Source organism: Gopherus flavomarginatus, chromosome 5 (genome assembly GCF_025201925.1).
Source record: "Gopherus flavomarginatus isolate rGopFla2 chromosome 5, rGopFla2.mat.asm, whole genome shotgun sequence".
NCBI lineage: Eukaryota > Metazoa > Chordata > Testudines > Testudinidae > Gopherus > Gopherus flavomarginatus.
Genome location: NC_066621.1, coordinates 25,328,028 through 25,353,422, shown reverse-complemented (window position 1 = coordinate 25,353,422; position 25,395 = coordinate 25,328,028). Strand labels below are relative to the sequence as shown.

The 25,395-nt window shown below is 50.0% G+C and overlaps 1 protein-coding gene across 1 annotated transcript in view; it reads left to right on the top strand.

Annotated features, from left to right (window-relative positions):
- Positions 1-1,343: 1,343 nt before the first annotated feature.
- The window catches only part of LOC127052625 (protein FAM107B-like), a 49,657-nt gene continuing 25,605 nt past the window's right edge, over positions 1,344-25,395 (top strand). Inside the window, exons 1-4 of the mRNA XM_050956498.1 lie at positions 1,344-1,392; positions 18,124-18,160; positions 21,185-21,332; positions 21,987-22,131. Of these exons, the coding sequence (XP_050812455.1) occupies positions 1,369-1,392; positions 18,124-18,160; positions 21,185-21,332; positions 21,987-22,131 (354 nt within the window). The 5' untranslated portion in view covers positions 1,344-1,368. The remainder of the gene's footprint in view (positions 1,393-18,123; positions 18,161-21,184; positions 21,333-21,986; positions 22,132-25,395) is intronic.

Sequence of the window (25,395 nt, the reverse complement as noted above, 5' to 3'; positions counted from 1 at the left end):
GATACAAGCCGTTGAACAAAACTGTAAACCCTGTATATGATGGAAAGCACTTCAAGACTCCCCTAGTTCCAGCATCTCTGAAGCTCAGTGTCCTCTTCTAAGGCAATCAAAGTAACTAAAATAAGGCATAAGCAATCCATGGGCCAGAGGTAAAGTTTTTGGTTTGCAAGGAAAGATGCATTTCTATAGAACTGCAAAGAACAGTCTGGGTTCTTATGATGTGGGCAGCCAGTGTAAGATTTAGGATCTCCATAATGTTTCACTTGCAGGTTTGTAAGTCTTGTGACAGGTCAGTACATTGCGGGCCTTAAGAACCTTGACTGGTCTCAGAAATAAAAGGATTTTACAGCTCGGAGGCTAGAGGGAAGGGGAGGAGGCAGGAAGAGCAGGAACACAGTAACTGAGAATAAGGCCGAGGACTGGAGGCCATTCTGAAGTCACCGCTGTTGCTGCTGTTAAGATATGTATCATTTGCCTATTTCTTTTCCAGGGCATACTTCTATATCCGCCATCTAGGGCAGTGCCCCTTGGCGGCCTGAGGCACCCAGTCTGCCCTGCAGTGTACTGATTCTGCAAATGCTCTTATTTTGGCCGTCTGCTTGTGGGGGGTTCCAGTGGTAGCTCCAGGCACTAATTTTAGACTCAAACCCAGGGATCAGTTAGAGCAAGGCCACACCTTACCTCCCTAACACAGTGGGATACTCTGGTCAAATCCTGCACTCTCACAGTTGCTTATCAGCAGCAGAGCTGCCCCAGGGGGACATTTTCAGAGGAAAAGGGTATGGAACCTAAGGGACTTAGGCACTCAGATCTCCTAAGGCTCCTTTGGAAATCTCAGCCCTAGTGTTTGTGACACCTGCCACAGCCTGGTCAACCTGCATCTCCCTGAGCAGCATTTCAGCTCTCCAAGTAAACACTCTGATTTTAGATCCTCTGTCTTAACTGGCCCAAGGCACTTAGAGGGCTGGTCACATGACTCCACTTCCCCTCCCTCCCCCCAGGATTAGCCCCAGGGATTAATGGGTTTTGAGAAGAGCCTACTAATAGGAGTAGGGTCTATTCAGAGTCATCTTCTCTGTCTCCTCAGCAAAGGAAAACAAACAAGGCCAGCATGGTGTGCAAGGGGCTTGCCCTGCCCTGGCGAGAGTCCTGCAGCCTTTCTGGAACCCACTGCTAAGTTCTCCGGGCCCAGGAGCAGGTCTGGTAAGATGCTTCAGTGACAGGGCAGAGGGAAGGAAGGGAGAGAGAGAAGAAAAAGGAAGAGGAAAAAAGAAAGACGTTAAAGAGCAAAAGAAAGGAACGAGTGAGAAAGAAAGAAAAAAGGTGTGAAAGAGACGGAGAGACAAGAGGACAGTCCCCCGTGGAGGCATGGGGCTGTCTCAGGCCAAGCGGGTGAGTAGATCTCCTATCTGTGTGTTAGGACGGGGGCTCCCTGGACAGGGCTGGACTGTGGGGCAGAGATCAGTAAAGGATCATGGGTCCCTGCTGCCAGGTGGGACATGCCCTGGAGGGGGCTCTCACCCCCTCTTTCTGCCCCTCCATCTCCTGCTCCTCCGCCGCCACCATCCCCGCCCTGCCCCCTTTCCTCAGCTGTGCTATGAATCTGAAGCTGCTCCTTCGTGTTTGCCAAAATGATGCTATCAAACCACGAAGCCCTGACTGGGCTGGAGAGCTCAGAGGGGGGCACAAGGAGTGCTATGGGGCATTGCAGGGCTCAGGTGCTTGGCTGGCCGAGCACTGGGGGTAGGGGGGGCACAAGGCTGAGTGGACCTGGCAGCCGCTCTCGCTAAGCTCGTGTTCACAAGTTGGTATTTCCATGCAAAGAAACGCCAGGTGAAGAGTTCGGCTCCCCCATGGGACCCGCCTAAAGCACCTCCTTGGCCCTCTGGGGACAACAGCGCATATCGACCACCCAGGGGCCTTGTGGGGTGTGAGGGGCAAGACAGAGCAAAGCAGCCTCTACCCATCTGCCCTGAGCTACGCAGGCAGAGGGAGCTGGAACAGTGTGTACGGGGCGGTGCTGAGAGCTATTGACCCAAACTGCAAACCCTGGATAGGATGGAAAGCTCTTCCAGCCAGGGGGTGCGGCAGCTCCCCCCCAGCACCCCTAGTACCAGCGCCTGTGTATGCAGGGAGGTACACTGTTGCTCTGGGGACACACACAGACTCAGGCTTTCCCATCATTTGGAAATGAAGTTTGATGGCTTTAAAATATTTGAGGGGTGGAAGGAGTTGAATGTGGTGAACATGAATCTGGCAGACTGGTCAGTTACAGGACAAGCAGGTGCTGGGCAACTTTCTCCCTGCCCAGCTTTGCTGATGCCCTTCAATCCTGACCCACAACTCACTCCCGACCCCCACTATTTTAGTCCTCCCCATTCCTGCCCCGCTCTGCCAATGCATCTTAGTCTTGACCTACAGCACCCCGGCTGTTTCCAGTCCCGGGCCCCCAGCCCCAGCTCTGCTTATGCCTCTCAGTCTTCCCACACAGTCCCTCTGCTCTGTTGTCCAATCTGGGGATCCTCCTGAGCTGAGATTCTGCCTGTCGCACCGTGCTGTGATGGGCAGGAGTGTTCATTGAGGACCGCGTGCCGGGCAGCCATTTCTAAAGAGTGACCTTTAAGCTGGCCATGGGGGCCTGCACAAGGTGCTGGCTGGAATTGGAGCCAAGGTCTCCCACGGTGGAAGGTGAGTGCTTCAGACACTGCCCCTGCCCCCACATAGCCTCCTGCCAGGATAGATCCACAGATTAAGGTTAATCCGCTGCTAGGTCTGCAGTTTCACTCTGCCCTGGAGCCCATGGACCTGTCACATTTGCCCTCATCCCTGCAATGGTGCCAGGGGAGTTCCCTGTCTGATGCAGGGGCAGGGGGTGAAGGAGGGGCCAGGAGCCTTTGGCTCTGACGCTTCCTAGTTGGTTTTCCTTAGCAGTCCAATAGTGTGAATAAATAATAATACTCAGCAAGAGGGGGCCGACTGAGGAGGAGAAAGAAGTGATATTCTGCTCCAGCTCTCCCCACAATCCAACTTCTGCACCCCATCACCAGGCTCCCCACAGTCTGGAGCAGTGATAGAGTTAACCACACTGACTTTAAATCCCCATCACTAGGCTTCAGTGTTAACACTTGCTTCATGTGAAGGAGGCCGTCATGCCTCTCTTAGGAGCAAGTGCTGCAAGTCCCGGTAAATGGATTTTGTGCAGAGGGGCTGGAGGTAAAGAATCCTCCTGCCATTCCAGCGCTTTGCTGAGCTGCTCCAGTCCAGTCCCACTGCTACCAGCAAATGGCTCCTGGGACCCTCCCGTGTCCCCTAGGTATCAATCTAGACTTGTGGAGCCACGCATTGGTGAATATACCAATCAATCCTCTTCATAGCCCTGCCCGCTGCTGTCCAACTCCTCCATGCAGGGTCCATGCTGTGGAATCACAGCTGTGCTGGTCCCTGACCAGGGCCTTCCGTTTGCATGGGCTACCCCAGGCTAGCTCCTCTGTGCACACTGGCTTCACTGAGCTGTACCCAGGGCCCTGGGGCTGGTGGCGTCGTGGAGCAGAAAGGATCTTAGTGCTTGTAATTAGTATAATCGGGGGTAATTTACTATAAGCTGCTGACCTCATTTCCCCTGTGGTGCTCCTTCGCTTTCTGCCCAAAGCACTGGCTCTGACCTGCTGGTCTCTTACTGTGGCATTGTCATGGTATAATTCCCCACTCTGAACCTGAGCGTCCAAAAGATGGGGTACCAGCATGAATTCCTCTAAGCTCAATTACCAGCTTAGTACTTGTAGCGCTGCCGTAAACCAGGAATTCCAGTGCCTGGTACACTCTGGTCCCCTCAAAACCTTGCCTGGGGACCCCCAAGACCCAGACCCTCTGGATCTTAACACAAGGAAAGTAAACCCTTTTCCTCACCGTTGCCTCTCCCAGGCTTCCCCTCCCTGGGTTACCCTGGAAGATCAATCTGATTCAAACTCCTTGAATCTTAAAACAGAGAGGAAAATGCACCTTCCCCCCTCCTTCTCTCTCCCCCACCCAGACTCTCCCTGAGAGAGAAAGTAATCCTAACACAGAGAGAAAATAACCTCTCTCTCCCCCTTCCCTCCTTTCTCCCCACCAATTCCCTGGTGGCTCCAGACCCAGCCCCCTGGGATCTCACCAGAATAAAAAAAACAATCAGGTTCTTAAACAAGAAAAGCTTTTAATTAAAGAAAGAAAAACAGTAAAAATTATCTTTGTAAATTTAAGATGGAATATGTTACAGGGTCTTTCAGCTATAGACACTGGGAATAGCCTCCCAGCCTAAGTATACAAGTACAAATTAAAATCCTTTCAGCAAAATACAAATTTGAACTCCTTCCAGCCAAATACACATTTGCAAATAAAGAAAACAAACATAAGCCTAACTCACTTTATCTACCTAGTACTTGCTATTTTGAATCTATAAGAACCTGTATCAGGGAGATTGCAGAGAAACCTGGATGCAAGTCTGATCACTCTCAGAACCCAGAGAGAACAACAACCAAAAATTAACAGCACACACAAAAACTTCCCTCCCTCAAGATTTGAAAGTATCCTGTCCCCTGATTAGTCCTCTGGTCAGGTGACAGCCAGGCTCACTGATTTTGTTAACCCTTTACAGGCAAAAGAAATATCAACTACTTCTGTTCTATTAACTCGTACTATCTATTTATGACACGCCCCCCAAATCGCTGACAGTGTGGAACAACACTGGCAGTGATTTTTTCCCTAGAACTTTAGAATAAACAGATTAATAAACACATGCACCCTTACATATGCCACTAATTATGCTAAACTACAAGATTCTTCACATTGTAAGGACAATTTTTAACCAGCTGATTTTGGGGAACATTCACGGGAGAGTGCATTAACTTCTTGATCTATTGCTGCTGCAGACGTTGCAGGGTTGCGGAGAGGTTCACCTCTTCTACGCCACCATTACTTTTCCCTTCATAGTAGACACCATCAGTCCACACAGCGTTATTTCCTCCCTGGGCTGTAAACTGACAAACCTGTAAGTCTCTGGAATAAAAGGGCTTGAGAGAATTAACGTGGTACACTCTGGGCTTTAGGGAGGAATTGGGAAATGCTATGAGGTAGTTAACAGCTCCCAGGTGCTCTTGGACTGTGAATGGCCCTTCCCATGATGCTTCCATCTTATGGGCCTGTTGCACCTTCAAGACCATAACCTGGTCTCCTACTTTGAAGGAACGCTCTCTGGTATGTCTATCATACCAGGCCTTTTGCTCTCTTTGAGAATCTTTAGGTTTTCTTTAGTGAGGGCTAGAGAGTGTCGGAGGGTGTTTTGTAGGTTGCTTACAAAGTCTAGAATGTTAGTTCCTGGAGAGGGTGTAAACCCCTCCCATTGCTGCTTCACCAACTGTAATGGCCCTTTAACCTCGTGGCCATACACAAGCTTAAACGGTGAAAAACCTAAACTGGGATGTGGTACAGCCCTGTAAGCAAAGAGCAACTGCTGCAACACAAGGTCCCAATCATTGGAGTGTTCATTCACGAATTTATGGATCATGGCCCCCAAAGTTCCATTAAACCTTTCCACCAGGCCATTGGTTTGATGGTAGTACGGAGTGGCAACCAAGTGATTCACCCCATGAGTTTCCCACAGTTCTTTCATGGTCCCTGCCAGGAAATTAGTCCCCGAATCCGTAAGGATGTCGGAGGGCCAACCTACCCTGGCAAAAATGTCTATTAGGGCCTGGCACACAGTTTTAGCCCTAGTGTTGCCTAGAGCTACTGCTTCTGGCCATAGGGTAGCAAAGTTCACGAAAGTCAATATGTACTGCTTTCCTCTGGGTGTCTTTTTTGGGAAAGGACCCAGAATATCCACAGCCACTCGCTGAAATGGGACCTCTATTATGGGGAGTGGTTGGAGAGGGGCCTTGACCTGGTCTTGGGGCTTTCCCACTCTTTGGCACACCTCACAAGACCAGACATACTTGGCAACATCCTTGCCCATCCCCTCCCAGTGGAAGGACTTCCCCAACCTGTCTTTGGTTCTGTTCACCCCAGCATGGCCACTGGGATGATCATGGGCTAAGCTTAAGAGCTTCCCCCGGTACTTAGTTGGAACCACCAACTGTTTTTGCGGATGCCAGTCTTCCCGGTGTCCACCAGAAAGAGTCTCCTTATATAAAAGCCTTTGTTCTATAACAAACCAGGATCGATTAGAAGAGCTGAGAGGTGGTGGGGTGCTCTGTGCCGCCGCCCAAGCTTTCTGAAGGCTGTCATCTGCTTCCTGCTCAGTCTGGAACTGTTTCCTGGAGGCTGTAGACACCAGTTCTTCCTTAGACTGTGGGGCTTGGTCCTTCGGGAAGCGATGCAGGTGATGGGGTTGTTTTCGTGGCTGATGAACCGCTCTCCGCTGGTGCACCAGGTGGTGTTTCAGGCTCTGGCTGAGCCTCTTGGGTATGGTTATCTGCTGCTTCTGCCAGTTCAGGCTCGCTGGCGCTCTCTGGCTTTGGAGTTGAAGATGCATTTGCTAGCGTTGGCGTCAGTGCTGGCAATGGTTCTGGTGCTGGTTGCGTTTCCAGGTCCGGGTCTGGGACTGGAAGTACTGTGGCTGTTGCAGTCGTTGGCAGGGAATCAGGGTCCACTACCTCTGTCTGGGTCTTTGCTAACACAGACGGGGCCCCTGTGGACGGCTCAGGAACAGGGATGGGTCTGGAAGCTTGCCTGGCTTGGCTGCGTGTAACCATTCCCACCCTCTTGGCCCACTTTACTTGGTTGGCCAAGTCTTCCCCCAGTAGCATGGGGATGTGATAATTGTTATAGATTGCAAAAGTCCACATTCCTGACCAGCCTTTGTACTGGACAGGTAGTTTAGCTGTAGGCAAGTTTACAGCTTGTGCCATGAAGGGGTAAATTGTCACTTGGGCCTTTGGGTTGATGAATTTGGGGTCCACTAAGGATTGGTGGATAGCTGACACTTGTGCCCCCGTGTCTCTCCACACGATAACCTTCTTTCCGCCCATTCTCAAAATCTCCCTTCGCTCCGAGGGTATTTGAGAGGCATCTGGGCCTGGGGATCTTTGGAGTGATGGAGATAGAATGAACTGCACTCGGTTGGGGTTCTTGGGGCAGTTGGCCTTTATATGTCCCAGTTCATTACACTTGAAGCATCGCCCAGCTGACTGGTCACTGGGCCGAGGTGGGTTACTGGAGATGGGTGAGGTGAGAGAATAGGGAGTCGACAGCTTTTCTTGGGTTGTAGGTGGGGTCTTGGGTTGCCCTCGGGTATAGGGTTTTTGTCGGTGTGACCCCTGTGATATTCCCTCCCCTTGATAGTAGTTTTTTTCTTTTCCAATCTTCCCCGCCTCAGTTACAGTTTTGGGCTTCCCATCTAGGATGTACCTTTCTGTTTCCTCAGGAACACTCTCTAAGAACTGCTCCAGTTGTATTAGGAGGTGCATGTCGTCCAGAGATTTAACATTGGCTCCTGATATCCAGGCATTATAATTCTTTCCAATGTGGTAGGCATGTCGGGTGAATGACACATCTGGTTTCCACCTTAGGGCTCTGAACCTCCGACGGGCATGCTCAGGTGTTAGCCCCATTCTGATTCTGGCCTTGGTTTGAAAAAGTTTATAATCGTTCATGTTCTCCTTAGGCATTTCAGCCGCCACCTCTGCTAAGGGTCCACTGAGCAGTGGCCTCAGCTCTATCATGTACTGGTCTTCAGAGATGCTGTACCCATGGCAGGTCCTTTCAAAATTTTCTAGGAAGGCCTCAGTGTCATCACCTGCCTTGTAGGTGGGAAATTTCTTGGGATGTGGAACAATAACTGGAGAAGGGTTGTTACGGTTGGCTGGAGCATGCTGCCTAGCCTGCGCTAATTCCAGTTCATGCTTTCTCTCTCTTTCCCTCTCTTTTTTTTTTATCTCCAGCTGTCTCCTGTGGGCAGCCTCTCTTTCTCTTTCTCTCAGCTCCATCTCTTTTTGTTTTATTTCTAATTCTTGTAGTTTCTTTTCCATGTGTCGCTTGTGGTCTGCGTCTTTGATTTGTCCCTCTGCCTCCAGTCTTGCCCATTCCTGTTTCAGGGTGTCCTTGGTAGTCATGGTTTCTGCTTTCTTGTGTTGGGGCGCCCTCTGCTGTTTACTGCCTGAAATGCTGCTTCTCTGTTGCCTCCTTAGGGTTGCTTAGCAACAGAGTCTTTTTTTAACTCCTTCTACCTAGCTATTCCCGACAGAGTTAGAAAGAAAAAAAAACATTCATTTGCAAATGTGTTTTGCTGGTGTCCCTTTGTTTAACAAAGATCCTTGTTAAACCTAATGCCTATGCCTTCAGAGTACTCAGAAGGGAGAGACCAAAAAAACTTGCAGACCTTTGCTTTTAAAAACAATCTCCTCTAGCCTGCTTTACACACAGCTAGCAGGGAAAGAGAAAGAAAAAATCCTACTGGCTCTTGCTTCTAAACCCAAACCTCTCAGTCTGCCTGCAGATAGCTAGAAGAGAGAGAAATAAAAACCTCACTGGCTTTTGGATTCTATCTTATCTATCTATCCCACACGCTGCACACCATGTCATGGTATAATTCCCCACTCTGAACCTTAGCGTCCAAAAGATGGGGTACCAGCATGAAGTCCTCTAAGCTCAATTACCAGCTTAGTACTTGTAGCGCTGCCGCCAACCAGGAGTTCCAGTGCCTGGTACACTCTGGTCCTCCCAACACCTTGTCCGAGGACCCCCAAGACCCAGTCCCTCTGGATCTTAACACAAGGAAAGTAAACCCTTTCCCTCACCGTTGCCTCTCCCAGGCTTCCCCTCCCTGGGTTACCCTGGAAGATCACTGTGATTCAAACACCTTGAATCTTAAAACAGAGAGGAAAATGCACCTTCCCCCCTCCTTCTCTCTCTCCCTCCCAGACTCTCCCTGAGAGAGAAAGTAATCCTAACACAGAGAGAAAATAGCCTCTCTCTCCCCCTTCCCTCCTTTCTCTCCACCAATTCCCTGGTGGCTCCAGACCCAGTCCCCTGGGATCTCACCAGAATAAAAAAAACAATCAGGTTCTTAAACAAGAAAAGCTTTTAATTAAAGAAAGAAAAACAGTAAAAATTATCTTTGTAAATTTAAGATGGAATATGTTACAGGGTCTTTCAGCAATAGACACTGGGAATAGCCTCCCAGCCTAAGTATACAAGTACAAATTAAAATCCTTTCAGCAAAATACAAATTTGAACTCCTTCCAGCCAAATACACATTTGCAAATAAAGAAAACAAACATAAGCCTAACTCGCTTTATCTACCTAGTACTTACTATTTTGAATCTATAAGAACTTGTATCAGGGAGATTGGAGAGAAACCTGGTTGCACATCTGGTCACTCTCAAAACCCAGAGAGAACAACAACCAAAAACTAACAGCACACACAAAAACTTCCCTCCCTCAGGATTTGAAAGTATCCTGTCCCCTGGTTAGTCCTCTGGTCAGGTGACAGCCAGGCTCACTGATTTTGTTAACCCTTTACAGGCAAAAAAGAGATATAAAGTACTTCTGTTCTATTAACTCCTACTATCTGTTTATGACAGGTATATTTAAATAGAGCCCGTCATCGCCAACCCTATAATAACCATGGGGCAGCTCCCGGACAGACAGGATGACGACAGCAGAACTAGTTCAGAGGAATTCTTCATCAGGGCAATGGCCAATGCTGCAGTGCAGTGACCCTGGCCCTGCCCAGAACGCTGTACTGGGGAGAGAGACAGCCAGTGAGAGGGCAGCTGGAGCTTGGGGGGGGATGGATGGGGGACTGAAGTCTGCCTGAAAGGGGCAGTTGGAAGGCGTTTAGAGAAGAGGGGGATAGAGTCTGCGCCGGGGTGACAAGGGGATTTGCCAAGGATGCCGTATTAGAGGAAGCAGGACCGTGTGCACGGAGCCCAGACACAAGGGGCACAGAGCATGTGACCAGTGAGGCTGCCCATTGGGACACCCACAGGAATACAGAGTGGGTGCCTGGGGGAAGGGGTGTGGCCCTCCTGGTGCGGAGCTGTCATTCGCAGGTGGACCTGCTTGGAGTGTTCGGTCATTGCTCCTTTGCTCTGCCTGCATCACCAGGCCGGAGAGGTGATGACGGGATAGCAGGGGTGAAGCTGGACTTTGCGGGCAGGAAGAGGAGGAGCTGGTTGCTTTCTGAGAGTGACAGAGCGTGGGGTTAAAAACCTTCTTTTATTGGGCTGGTGATTTACAGGTTATTATTTTCCTAACCAGGTATTTGCTGTTACTCCAGTATATCATTATTCTATTATTTCTATTGTTCCTGCCCAATTTCTGGGTTTTTCCTTTATCAAGGTTAAAATGTGAGGTTGTCACCATTGTACTGGTTGCCTCTACCTCTCCTCACGGTAAGCATCACGTAGCCCAGGCCTGGCTCACTGCAGCAGCACCAGATGATTGAACTGTCACCCTGAAGGCAAATGGGACATTTATGGACTTGAAGTTGTGCACTGGTGTCCTAGAAACACTGCTGAAACACTGCTAAAAGAAAAGCCACGGATAGGATAGTAGAGGGTGAACAGTAACACTTGGCTTGCAGTGGTGAGCTGGTCCCCACTAAAGGAGGATGTGAACAATAAAAACTGGCAGAGACCTGATTTGTAATCGTACGGGGAAAGATCGCTGTTATTGGAGCAGAAGTATGTCAGGCCCTTGGTCTCATCCAAATGTTGTACTCATTGGAGGTACAAGGAACCAAACAACTGAGGCAACGGTAGAGGACATCTCCCAGCTGAGAGGTAAGCTGCCAACAGAGCACAGAATAGAGCTGGAAGAGCCCAAGCTGCCCCACAATTCATTCCTGTTGCTCTAAGACAGAGGCTATGAGAGGAGCTGGATGGACTCATTGCTCAGGAAATCATAGGGCAAGTAGAAGAGCCAATAGAGTGGGTGCGTTCATTGGTCACTGTAGAAAAAAGGACGGATCTCTTTGCTTGTGTCTAGACCCCCAATGAATTAAAGCAACATGTAAAAAGGGAGCATTCTGCTACAAGAGAAGAAATATTGAGGAGCTGGCTAATGCCAAATATATTTCTCTGCCTGATGCATCAGCAGGGGTCTGGAAGGTGCCCTTAGAAAAACAGAGCACTCATTTGTGCACCTGACCCATTACTGACAAAGACTTGCTGAGGCAGTGTGACGAGTTTCCCCGCAGGGTGCCACCTGGAACTGGAGTACCACTCAGCCCACCTGACCCAGTAACCTAGACTTCCTTTAACTTTACTGCTGGGACAAGCTGCAGACCCGCTCTCGGTCACACACTTTCACTAGCACACATACAGGTAGGGACACACCCAGCTGTGGTAACATGTAAACAGACTTTCTGACTAGTCCTTGCATGGGAAGGCTTCAGCTACGGAACTGCCCGGATACTCAAATGTACACCACCCTCTGGAGTGTAAACCAAAGTTATACCGTCTTGCACTGCACAGAGAACTGTACAGTGGAAACTCATGAAATTTGCCTCTCCCTCAATATGGAGAGAGATATGCAACAGCTTTTTGCCCTCTAGTTGTGAATTCCAAAAACTGGGTTTTAGGCTAAACAAAAACAAGTTTATTAACTACAAAAGATAGATTTTAAGTGATCATAAGCGATAGCAAACATCAAAGGAGATTATCCAGCAAATAAAACAAAACACAATCTAAGATTAAGATATGAAAGAAACTGATTACAAGTAGTAATTTCTCACCCTAAATATTGTTTTAGGCAGATTGCAAAGATTCTTGAAGGCCAGCTGCACTTTCCAACAGCCTAAACCTTCAGATATTTCATTCACAGACTAGAATCTTAGAATATCAGGGTTGGAAGGGACCTCAGGAGGTCATCTAGTCCAACCCCCTACTCAAAGCAGGACCAATCCCCAACTAAATCATCCCAGCCAGGGCTTTGTCAAGCCTGACGTTAAAAACCTCTAAGGAAGGAGATTCCACCACCTCCCTAGGTAACCCATTCCAGTGCTTCACCACCCTCTTAGTGAAAAGGTTTTTCCTAATATCCAACCTAAACCTCCGCCACTACAACTTGAGACCATTACTCCTTGTTCTGTCATCTGCTACCACTGAGAACAGTCTAGATCCATCCCCTATGAATAACACTGCAATGTTTGGTAACACTTGGAAGTTGTATAACCAAGACCTAAGGAGGACATTAGGCACACTGCCTTCGCATTAGTCAATGACTAACCCTCTGGCAGTAATCTAATGGGGGAGGTGTACCATTATGCCCCATATTCTTCATAGAGATATTGTTATGATGTGATTATGGCATAACTAAGATGTATTTTATGTGAGATGGGTTATGTGAGATATCATTGGAAAAGTTATGATTTACTGAATACAATTATCCCATTTGTATGCATGTATCATCTTTGTATCTGAAGTTAGGAATATGGTCTGTGCAGCTATTACAGATGTGTTTACACCTGGGCAATGCTGACTAGACAGAATGCAAACAGTCTAGATTGCTGGCCATTAGGAAAAATAATAGGTCTTAGAAGATGCTAATCTTTCACCATGAAAGCCTTCCTGGGGATGCGGCAAACAGCCTCTGAGTTATGGCTGCAGGGTCATGTAATCAAGTCACAGGATATTGGACACCATGATAATATTAGTATTCTTCTACTGACTGGGGTAGGTGGGAATCACACTGGAAGACAAAGGATTCCCGCCTGTAGTGAAGTGAGACTCACCAGCACGGCGCCTCCTGCTGGTGCTCCTGGGAATTAGCTCGACTTCAGCCCAGAGCGCCCTCTGCAGGCCAATGGCTCACCTACCTCAGGCCTCATGTCCTACCCAGACCCCAGTATTCCTTACCTCAGGGTTCTGCCCCTGCAGTACCCCCATTCTGGCTCTCCCCTCCCAGGGGAACCCCCAAACCCCTATCCCCACCTGGCCTCAGTGGCTACTGCCAGTCATCACCTAGCCCCTGCTCACTGAGGCTGACTGCAGTCTGTAAACCATGCATCACTGGCAAAGGGGGTTTGGACCAGTGGCCTCTGCCTAATCCCTGTACCTCTCTTTAGGCCTTGCATAAGGCCTGCAGCCTGGGGGTTTACCAGCCTGGAGCTCCCCAGCACTACTCCAGTTCAGGTATCCTTTTCTCCCAGGCAGCCAAGTCCTTCTCTTTCTACACCTAGAGAGAGACTGACTTAGCTCCTGGCTCACAGCCCTTTTATAGGGCCAGCTGTGGCCTGATTGGGCTGTGGCCCCAGCTGTGGCGGCTTCCCCAATCAGCCTAGCCTTTTTCAGGAGCAGGGCAATTGCCCCGCTACACTGCCATATGTCTCTACACACTCCCTATCTGTGGCCCCACGAAGTCCCGGGATCTCCTGGTCAACCTCCTCCTCGCCCTGGCTAAAATGGCCATCTACACAACCAGGGAGAGGAGGTTGGCCAATGGAGACTCTGGTGACTGTGGGGCTTGTTTCCGATCCATGGTCTGTTCACGTATCCAGGCAGAGTTCCTCTGGGCAGCGTCCACTGGCTCCCTTGACGCCTTCGAGGAGCAGTGGGCGCTGTCCGGGGTTCTCTGCTTGGTGTCCCTGTCAGGCTCCCTTCTTATGACCCTTTGACCTCACTCCTGTCCCTGTTCTTTTATTAGTTGTCCCCCAGAATTAGTGGGTTTCTGAAGTCCTGTGGATCCTCCCCTTAGGCTGGGGGGGGGATCCTTTAGCAGTGGGCAGGCTTCCGCTCGCCCACCTCTCAGATACCCAATAGATACACCACCATATGTCTCTACACACTCCCTATCCGTGGCCCCACAAAGTCACGGGACCTCCTGGTCAACCTCCTCCTCGCCCTGGCTAAACTGGCCATCTACACGACCAGGGAGAGGAGGTTGGCTAATGGAGACTCCGGTGACTGTGGGGCTTGTTTCCGATCCATGGTCCATTTACGTATCCAGGCGGAGTTCCTTTGGGCGGCGTCCACTGGCTCCCTTGACGCCTTCGAGGAGCAGTGGGCGCTGTCCAGGGTTCTCTGCTCGGTGTCCCCGTCAGGTTCCCTTCTTATGACCCTTTGACCGCACTCCTGTCCCTGTTATTTTATTAGTTGTCTCCCGAAATCAGTGGGGTTCTGAGGTCCTGTGGGTCCTCCCCTTAGGCTCGAGGGTGGGGGATCCTTTAGCAGTGGGTGGGCTTCCGCCCGCCCACTTCCCAGAAACCCAATAGATACACCGCCATATGTAAAACCTATTTAAGTCAGGGGAGTGACATAATCAGGGTTCATTCTTCACTGCATCTCTGCCGAAGATGGTTGCTGTACACATCTAAGAAGCAAAGACTGAACGAGGGGAGAAGGACTGAGCCCGGGCTGGAAGGATATCTAGTCTAAGATAACTAGCTCTGTGGATGAGGGGAAAGCAGTAGATGGGTTATTCTTTGACTTTAGCAAAGCTTTTGATATTGTCTCCCACAATATTCTTGCCAGCAAGTTAAAGTATGGGCTGGATGATTGGACTGTAAGGTGGATAGAAAGCTGGCTAGATCATCAGGCTCAATGTGTAGTGATCAACTGCTCCATGTCTAGTTGGCAGCTAGTTTCAAGTGGAGTGCCCCAAGGGTTGGTCCTGGGGCCAGTTTTGTTCAGTATCTCCATTAATGATCTGAAGAATGGCGTGGACTGCATTCTGAGCAAGTTTGCAGATGACACTAAACTGGGAGGAGTGGTGGATATGCTGGAGGGTAGGGATAGGATACAGAGGGGCCTAGACAAATTAGAGGATTGGGCCAAAAAAAATCTGATGAGGTTCAAGAAGGACAAATGCAGGCTCTGGCACTTAGGATGAAAGAATCCCATGCACTGCTGCAGACTAGAGGCCGAGTGGCTAGGCAGCAGTTCTGCAGAAAAGGACCTAGGGGTTACAGTGGATGAAAAGCTGGATATGAGTCAACAGTGTGCCTTTGTTGCCAAGATGTCTAACAGCATTTTGGGCTGTATAAGTAGGAGCATTGCCAACAGATTGAGGGATGTGATCATTCCCCTCTATTCGGCATTGGTGAGGCCTCATCTGGAGTACTATCTCCAGTTTTGGGCCCTATGGATAGGGTTTCTCTTTCCAGGTTGCCTGAAAGCATTCTAGTGTGCAGCATGTTAACACAATGCAGATATCAATATCTTTTAGAGTGTAGGTATCTTGGCATTTAGCCACCAATACCATGAGATGGTGTGCCTCAGTTTCCCCTTCCACACAGATGTCTAGGTTTGTTATGCTTTTTCTGCTGTGCCAAGCTCTAAGCCTATTTACAGGTATTAGCTGAGAAGCAGTATTCTTATAGGACTTCCTTGTTACCACTCCTAGTACACCTCTACCCTGATATAACACGAACCGATATAACACGAATTTGGATATAACGCGGTAAAGCAGTGCTCTGGGAGGGTGAGGCTGTGCACTCTGGCGGATCAAAGCAAGTTTGATATAACTTGGTTTCACCTATATTTTGGTAAGATTTTTTTGGCTCCCGAGGACAGAGTTATATCAGGGAAGAGGTGTATATTCAAAAGTTTCCCCCCAAAATTATGTATGTTACACATTTTTAAAGAAATCATAGAATCATATCAGGGTGGGAAGGGACCTCAGGAGGTCATCTAGTCATCTGGCTGTGATGACAATCTCTTCTTCTTCGGGGATGTCCCTCTCTTTGGTTGGTGTTCTAAGTCCTAGCAGTTGGCACAGAAGGGTCAGTTCTGCAGTGGGATGGGGTACCCAGGGCCTAGCATGGGAACGGGCGTCTCTGTGGGCAGCACTGATCACTGCTGTGTTAGGCTGCAGACAGTGCAGGGCCCATAATAATGAGCTGCACTGATCTGGCCCCTTTCCACTGTGGATCTCAATGCTCTTTACACAGTTCGGTCAGTATCCTCATTTTACAGACTGGGGACTAAGGACTGAGCCATCTGAAGAACTGGCACTAGAGCCCAGGGCTGAGAACTCTGATCTGGCTCTTACCAAAAACCACCTTCTATCAGAGCTAGGGCTGGAAGCCAGGCCTCCAGACCCTCCCTGCTCTAACCACAAGACCCCCATTCCCCTCTCAGCCTGCCAACCCAACCCAGTCACCTGCTGTAAGCACAAGCCCTACACGTCATTGTGGGGACAGAAGAGGGAGGCTTGCAAGCAGTCACCTGTCTCAATGCTAGCTCATGTGGGGCCTCCACCAGAGCACCAATCACCCCCATTCACAGGGGGAAAACTGAGAACCCCTCCATGGCCATACCTGGCTGTGCTGCAGCAGAGCGGGCTGGAGTCTCCCTACTGAAGCCACGCTGTGGAGGGCAATACAGCCTAGGAGATTGTCATAAACAGAAGGTTAAGGGTTAATGTCTCTTTTACCTGTAAAGGTTTAAGAAGCTCAGTAAACCTGGCTGACACCTGACCAGAGGACCAATAGGGGGACAAGATACTTTCAAATCTTGGTGGAGGGAAGTCTTTGTTTGTGCTTTCTGTTTTGTTCATTGTTCGCTCTTGGGACTAAGAGGGACCAGACATACATCCAGGCTCTCCAAATCTTTCTGAATCAGTCTTTCATGTGTCAAAATTGTAAGTAATAGCCAGGCAAGGCGGATTAGTCTTATGTTTGTTTCCTCAACTTGTGAATGTTTCTTTTTGCTGGAAGGATTTTTACCTCTGTTTGCTGTAACTTTGAATCTAAGACTGGGGGGGAGGTCCCTCTGGTCTATATGAATCTGAGTACCCTGGAAACATTTTCCACCCTGATTTTACAGAGATAATTTTTACCTTTTCTTTCTCTAATTAAAAGCTTTCTTTTTAAGAACCTGATTGATTTTTCCTTGTTTTAAGATCCAAGGGGATTGGGTCTGAACTCACCAGGGATTGGTGGGGGGAAAGGAAGGGGGATGGTTAATTCCTCCTTGTTTTAAGATCCAAGGAGTTTGGATCTGTGTGAAGCCTCTCAAGGCAACCCAGGGAGGGGAAAGTCTGGGGGGAAAGGAGGGTGGATGGGTAATTTCTCCTTGTTTTAAGATCCAAGGGGTTTGGATCTGTGTTCCCCAGGGAAGGTTTTGGAGGAACAGAAAGTATGCCAGACACTAAATTCTGGCTGGTGGCAGCATACCAGATCTAAGCTAGTAATTAAGCTTAGAAGTGTTCATGCAGGTCCCCACTTTTTGTACTCTAAAGTTCAAACAGGGGAAAGAAACCTTGACAGAGATAAGGCACATCTGGGGACTCAGCAAACTTGGTTCTATCCCTGGTTCTGCCACTGCCTTGCTGTCATTTGGGAAGTGTCTGTTCAGCACTACAGGGCGGGGGTGTCTTGCTGTATGTACCACACCTGGCACCCCTCACCTAGCCTCTCAGTGCCACTCGAGCATGCGGCCTACAACTCCCCAGAAGTGGCTGGAGCCAGAGTGCTCTCCTGGCAGTGCTGGCTGACAGGAACACTCTGACTCCAAACCCGCTCCCCTCACCTCTCTTCACCACACGCACCCGCAAGCCAGCGAGTGGGGTAGGGGAAGTGCTCTGCACTGTAAAGCTCTATGCCGCTGTAAGCTCTCCAGTGTAGCTGCTCTAAGTCCAGTGACAACCTGGCTCATTCCTGAGCTCCCTCCCCCTGATGGCTAAGCCGGGGCTGGAGTTAGTGCTGGGGCACATCACACACTGACTCTGCAGATGGCAGCCGAGTTCCCCAATCAGAACTGGGCCTGAACTAAAAACCTGCATCCGAAGACCCTCAAACTTGGAGGACAGAGTCAGCGTGGCTCTTTGCAGACCTCTCTGTATCCCCTGCTAAGACCTGGGCCTCTGAGCATGGCATGGTTGGCCTCCCTGCAGCCTCTTGTGCCACTTGTAAAGTGCCCAGGTTTTCTGGAGCATTTTCCACTGGGGGAGCTCAGTGTTTTACAAAGGCAGCTCACTGTCAATATCCTCAGTTGATGCATGGGGCAATGGGCACAGAGGGGGAAGGGGCTCACCAGAGCTAGGATAGAGCCCAGGGCTGTGGCAGGTCTCCACGCACTGGGCCACAGCAGCACAGCCCAGGTTCATAGGACCTACGCCCAGCCTTGCCCTTGGGGCAGGACTGCACTTTTATTTCATGTGCTTTTTTGTCCTGTCTCTGAACCCAAACTTTTCATTTTCCAGGGTGACTGCAAAGCCCAGCAGAGCAGCGTGAGTCCAGGTAAGAGTCCCTTCTCCTGGAGGACAGAGCAGGGAGATGTGGGGAGGCCCCGCTGCCCAGGGAATGAGAACCCAGGAGGGCCAATTGTTTTGGGGCTGGAGCTGGGAGTGGGATTGAGTTTTGCCTCTTTCCATGCCAGCAAGTTTTCTCATGGGCCACTGATGGGGGGGCCCATTCCCACTGCATGGAGAAGCTGTGTGGCCCCCTGCTGAGAGTGGTCTCTCGGGCTCCTCTTTTCAAAGGCTGCTAACCTTACTCACAGGAATGATGGTGAGGTGAAAGACACTCTGTCTCTACAATCCCCCCAGCCAGAGGTGAAAATAAGCTGATATGCCAATAAAGTGCTGTCGCAGCAGTGCTTTAAGCACCGTACTGGCAGGGCCGCTGACAGGGTTGGGGGTGGGGAGAAAGGGGCAGCTTCCCTAGGGCCCTTTAAATTGCCACTGGAGCCCCAGGCTGCATAGGCCAGGCAGCACTGAAGGGCTGGCTGGGGGAATCTGGCCCCGCCCCTTCTGGGGGCCCAGAGCCGCCCCCCCCAGTCTTGCTCGGGAGCCCGACCCCCCTGCGTACATTTAAGTTACTTTCCCCCCTGCCCCCAGCCTTATCGTCTGCTCTGGACCAAGACTGTAGAACATGACTAATGATTAGGGCCCCCTCTTGAGACACTCTACAGAGGCCTGACTGTTGGAGGGTGGGCGATCAGTGACTCAAGCTAGGCATCCCAAATCACAAGGCACTCTGAGAAATCATGGTCCTGGTTTCTCCATAGTGGCCAGGTGTGGAAGAATAGAGACCATTTAAGGACACACTTTCCAATGTATATATCAGCAAATAGGTCATAGGTACAATGCCACGTGTCCTGTGAATACCAAACACTACACAGCCTTCTTAGCCAAGCCTCAGTTATCTGAAATTCCCTGAGATCACAAATAGTTACAAGCTGTTAATATTCAAAACAGGCGCTTTAGGCGAGAGTGGGAATTACAGACCAGTTAACGTTTAGTTCAGTGTCATGTACTGGTCAAAACATTAAGTTAAAAATAGAATGTTACAATACCTAGCTGGTCATGATACCAACTGGCTTCTAGAAAAGAAAGTCATGCTTTGCTAACTCATTAAAATACCGTGTGTCAACAAAATGGGAGATAAAGGACAGCAGCTTCCACCCCACCATCAACTTCAGCCTGGACCAATCTACATAGGAGGTCCACTTCCTAGACACCACGGTGCAAATAAGTGATGGTCACATTAACAGCACCCTATACCGAAAACCTACCGACCGCTATGCCTACCTTCATGCCTCCAGTTTCCATCCTGGGCACATCACACGATCCATTGTCTACAGCCAAGCACTGAGGTACAACCGCATCTGCTCTAACTCCTCAGACAGAGACCAACACCTACAAAATCTCCACCAAGCATTCTCAAAACTACAGTACCCACACAAGGAAATAAGGAAACAGATCAACAGAGCCAGACGTGTACCCAGAAGCCTCCTACTGCAAGACAAACCCAAGGAAGAAACCAACAGGACTCCACTGGCCATCACATACAGTCCCCAGCTAAAACCCCTCCAACGCATCATCAGGGATCTACAACCCATCCTGGACAATGATCCCACACTTTCACAGGCCTTGGGTGGCAGGCCAGTCCTTGCCCACAGGCAACCTGCCAACCTGAAACATATTCTCACCAGTAACTGCACACCGCACCATAGGAACTCTAGCTCAGGAACCAATCCATGCAACAAACCTCGATGCCAGCTCTGCCCACATATCTACACCAGCGACGACACCACAGGACCTAACCAGATCAGCCACACCATCACCGGTTCATTCACCTGCACGTCCACCAATGTAATATATGCCATCATATGCCAGCAATGCCCCTCTTCTATGTACATCGGCCAAACTGGACAGTTTCTACGGAAAAGGATAAACGGACACAAATCAGATATCAGGAATGGCAATATACAAAAACCTGTAGGAGAACACTTCAACCTCCCTGGCCACACTATAGCAGACCTTAAGGTGGCTATCCTGCAGCAAAAAAACTTCAGGACCAGACTTCAAAGAGAAAGTGCTGAGCTTCAGTTCATCTGCAAATTTGACACCATCAGCTCAGGATTAAACCAAGACTGTGAATGGCTTGCCAACTACAAAACCAGTTTCTCCTCCCTTGGTTTTCACACCTCAACTGCTAGAACAGGGCCTCATCCTCCCTGACTGAACTAACCTCATTACCTCTAGCTTTCCTGCATATATATATCTGCCCCTGGAAATTTCCACTCCATGCATCTGTCAAAGTGGGTATTCACCCACGAAAGCTCATGCTCCAAAACGTCTGTTAGTCTATAAGGTACCACTAGATTCTTTGCTGCTTTTACAGATCCAGACTAACACGGCTACCCCTCTGATGTTGAACTCCTGGCTGCCCTGACCTTTATAGGGCCAGCTGGTCTGTTTGGGGCATGGCCACAGCTGAGACTGTTTCCCCAATCAGCCCTCCTTTTCCTGCCCCAGCCCTTTCTCAGCGCTGATTTCAAGCCCTTCCAGGCAGGAGCGGGATGACCACCCTGCTTCAGGCTCCTGCAGGCTCTCCTGTGGAAGCTGTTCCACGGTAGGTAAATAATGAACGAGTGACTGGAGCAGGGGGCTGGACCCCGAGGCTCCCTCCTGGTGGTGCCCAAGCATTGCACTACAGTGTCATTCTCTCTCAGCCCGCTGACTGCTGAAATATTTAGCTACACTGGAACATTCATGGGGCCCAAGAGAGAAAAGCCCACCATGGAGGGGGTACCATGCTCAGCAGGGAGCTGCTTGGTTCCCACTGGGATCTTGGAGGAAATCCCCCTCCATTTGGGCATGTAAGCCATCTGAGAGCAATGAGGGGGCTGTGGTGCTCCCCTCTGAGGGGCGGGGGCCTGACTTTTTGTGTTGCTCACGTGGAGGTGGAGCACAGTGAGAGATGGTGGGACCCCTGCCCTCCACGGCTGGCCTCACTCACCCCATCTTTGCATTGTAGATGCAGGCAGCAGGGGCTGTGACCCAGGCACTTACCTGGCAGCAGGTAGCAACATTGGCCTCATTGAACCAAAGAAGCTGCCAAACCCGGTCAGAGAGTCCAAGACCCACCAGGAGCTCCATCGAGAGCTGCTGTTCAGCCACAGAAGGTGAGTGATGCTGCTGGGTGCCCAGAGGGAATGGGGCCAAGGGAAGAGTTACTCCAGCTGATGCAATGAGGCAGTGCCAGGTCCTTGGCCTTTCCTACTTTATGTGGGAGCTCCTTGGCACTCCTGATCCTCAGGCACCTCCCGCAGTCTGGCTGAATTTGCCAAATAGTGCTGGTGCCCCCAGTTATGGGCTGCGGTTCCCTCGTCAGGCCTGAATCAGTGGGCCGGGAGCAGGAGTCCCTGAGAATGCTCCTGAGGTCAGTCTCTCCCATGACAGCATGGATGCCTCACAGCCCTGGGCAGCTTCCCAGAGCCCCCTGGAAGGGGATGCTGAGAGGGAAATGTGTCCTGTACTGATTGCTCCAGGGGCAGGGACATGAGCAGAATGGTGCCAGGCCTGGGGGCAGGGAGCTTGGGAAATGAATAGCTTATCCCCAGGAGAGCGAATGTAAGGACCTGAATACAACCAAGCCAGCTCTGCTGCCGGGGAGACTGTCATGGCATCCCGCTGGCTCTGACTGGGCCTGGGAGCAGAGGAAACAGGGTCGGCAACTGAATGAGAGAGGGAAAAGGGAGGCAGTCAGAGAGGGCGGGTGCAGAAGAAACAGGGAAGCCCCCCACTTCAGTAAAGCCTGTTTGATCCCCTCTCCGCAGGGGGCTGTTGCCAGAACACAAACCAGAGCTCCAGAAGGTTCTGGAGACCAGGAGATTCAAGCAGCTGAAGCAACAGCAAGAGTCACAGAGGCCCCTGACAGATCTGGAAGAGGAACTGAGGAAACGACACCAGATGCTGGAGCAGGTCTGTGCCAGCCAGTCATTCACTAATCCAGCACCTGCAGCCACAGGATTGGAGCTCTTCCCTCACAACCAGCAAGAAACCGCAACAGTCTTCCCCTTTCTCGCCTCCCCTCCTGCAGCGTCATTAGTTTATAGGGTCGTCCTCTGCTCTGTGGTGCATGAGTGGGTGCTAAAGTGCATGTGCGTGGGAGAATACAACTCCTGAAGGAGGAAAGCTAAGTCAAAATGAGAGTCAGCTGTGAGCTCATGAGCATGGTGGTGCCTGTGATCATCTTATCTCAGGGGCAATGAGTTCCCCAGTCCAAGTCCAGCCACTGTGAAAGTTCTGTCTCGCACACTCCTTGGTCTCCCAGGACCAGTCGACAGTCTTGTTGTTCTGATGGAGCGTAGCCGTGGGGGGCAGTCACAGTCTTGGAGGGAGAGAAGCTGGAGCCAACTCCATAGAGGGATTTGAATATCAGGACAGATTTTAAACTGGCCTCTGATTCTATGAGGAGCTGGTGCAGTGAGCAGAGCACCAGGGCGGTGGTTGCCAGCAGCCTGTGTCGCTCAGGAGATGGGCTGGGGTGTTTTGCGTCATTTCGAGCATTTCCAGGGCACACAATGTCATTCCTAGGCCTGGTCTAAACCTGCAGTGTAGGTCGACCTAGCTACATCCCTCAGAGCTGTGAAAAATTCTATGCCCCGTGTAATGTAGTTAGGTAAACCCGACCCTGCCTGTAGATGCAACTAGGTCAACAAAGATTTCTCTGGAGGCATTGGATTTACTACAGCAATTACAAAACACTTTCTATCACTTTAGTGTCTACACTATGGCGGTGTAGCTGGAGCACTGCAGCTGAGTCACTGGAGCACATGTAGTGTAGAACTGCCCCCAAATGCAAGTTGTACTGACCAAACCTGGAGGCAGGGGCAGCTCTAGGTAGTTTGCTGCCCCAAGCACAGCAGGCAGGCTACCTTTGGCAGCTTGCCTGCGGGAGGTCCCCAGTCCCGCGGATTCGGCTGCATGCCTGCGGGAGGTCTGCCGAAGCCATGGGACCAGCGGACCCTCCTCAGGCATGCTGCCTAAGGAAGCCTGCCTGCCACCCTCGCAGTGACTGGCAGAGCACCCCCAATGGCTTGCCGCCCCAGGCACGTGCTTGGCATGCTGGTGCCTGGAGCCGCCCCTGCCTGGAGGTCACAAATGCATGGCTTGCTGTGGTAAGGGCAGCACCCCAGTATTATCTCTGCTATCCAAGGCCACAAGTTGGGGTGAGCACCTCCCCCAGACTAGGCTTTCCAGTGCTGTCCAAGGGAGGCAGGGCAATAAACTCTGTCAGGTGGCATTGGAGCCACTTGCGCAGACAGGAATGTGGAAGGCAACACAACGAAGAGTGCTGAGTGAATGCGTCAGAATCTTTAGTAGTGCTGCTTGAGCTGTTTCTTGGGCAGGTACAGTGTGTGGTGTGGAGACACATGTGCACTGGCTCCATACCTGGGGACTCATGTCCGTGGCACATGCAGTCTGACTGGGGTACAAAGATTTACATTTGCTCAGTGGCTGGCCTCGGAATGGGTGTATTGAGCGGAGCCAGCCCAACGGGCTTGGAAGGCTAAGCTCAGATTCTGGTGAATAGGGCTCTCTGGAAACTACTCTAGAGTCCTATAAATCCTAATGAAGAATAAAGTCTTTCCAAAGAACTTTTAAACCACCCTGTGCCATTTTATATTGAATTATAGCTTACCTTATTTCAGAACTACTATCACCACATTTACACAAACATCGACATCAGTGGCATGCTGCTGATTTACACCAGCTGAGAATCTGACCTAGAGAGTTTAACTATTCACTGGATCTTAAAATAACATGAAATTGGGGTGGGGGATGAGGTTAAGAAGAAAAATGTGGAGTTCATCAAAAATATGGAGGGTCGTATTCTTGCCTCACATCTGTGCATCTCCATTGGAATCAATAAGGCTGCACTGTTGTAACTGAGGGTGGGTGACATTTGGGTTTGGTTTGGTATCCAGTTAGAGATTTGGCAGAAGGTTTGGGTGCGGCATAGGGTTGGGTTGGACTGTGCTATGATATATGACAGAAGGTTCGGATATGTCAGGGTTTGGGTTGGGATGTGGTATGATATATGGCAGAAGGTTCGGGTGTGGCGTTGGGTTGGGCTGTGCTATGTTATATGGCAGAAGGTTCGGGTGTAGTGTACTGTTGGGTTGGGATGTGGTGTGATATATGGTAGAAGGTTCAGGAGTAGTGTATGGGTTGGGATGCAGTTTGAGGTATAGCTGACAGTTAGGTTATGAAGCAGGGATTGGGTACAGATGCAGTTCATGATTTTGCTGGCAGTTTGGGTGGGGATTAGATACCTGGTTGGGCTCTGTTTTGAGGTTTGGCTAATGTTTTGCATATTTTGGGAGTTATTTAGGGTCCAGTTTGGTGTTCAATGGCTGAGCTATGGAATATGGGTTGGACTGCGATCTGGTTTGAAGTTTGACTTCAGGTGTGGCATAGGGGTTTGATTGGGATATGGTTTGACATTTGGCTGACAGTTTGAGTGTGGAGTTGGGTAGGAATCTGGTTTGAGGCTTTGCTGATGGTTTTGGTGTAGAGTGGAAGTTGGGTTGCAATACAGATTGAAACTTGGGTGATGGTTCAGGTGTGGAGTGGGGATTGGATGAGGTCAGCTTTGAGGTTTGGCGATAGTTATGGTATGGAGTAGGTTTTGGATTAGGATTCAATTTCATATTTGCCTGACAGTTCAGCTGTGGAGTAGAGTTTGGGGATCCAGTTTGAGGTTTGGCTGACAGTTCAGGTATGGAATAGGGGTTTGGCTGAAAGTTTGGGTGTGGAGTATAGGTTGGGTTGGGATCCAACATGTGATTTGGTATGTGGTTCGGTTGTGGAATAGGGGTTTGGTGGGGATATGGTTCACAGTTTGTCTGACAGTTTTGTGTGGATTAGGGGTTAGGTTGGGATCTGGTTTTAGCTTTGGCTGCTATTTTGGGTATAGAATAGCAATTTGTTTGGGTTCTGGTTTGACAGTTGGCTAATGGTTAGGGTGTGGATTAGGGGTTGTGTTGGGATACTGTTTGAAATTTCACTGATGGTTTGGATGTGGAGTCCACATTGGGTTGGAATCTGGATTGTGGTTGGGTATGGAGTAGGGGTTGTTTGGGGATTCAGTTTGAGGTTGTTCTGACCTTTCAGATATGGTGTTGGGGTTGGGTTAAGATCCAGTTTTAGTTTCATTGACGGTTCAGATATGGAGTAGGA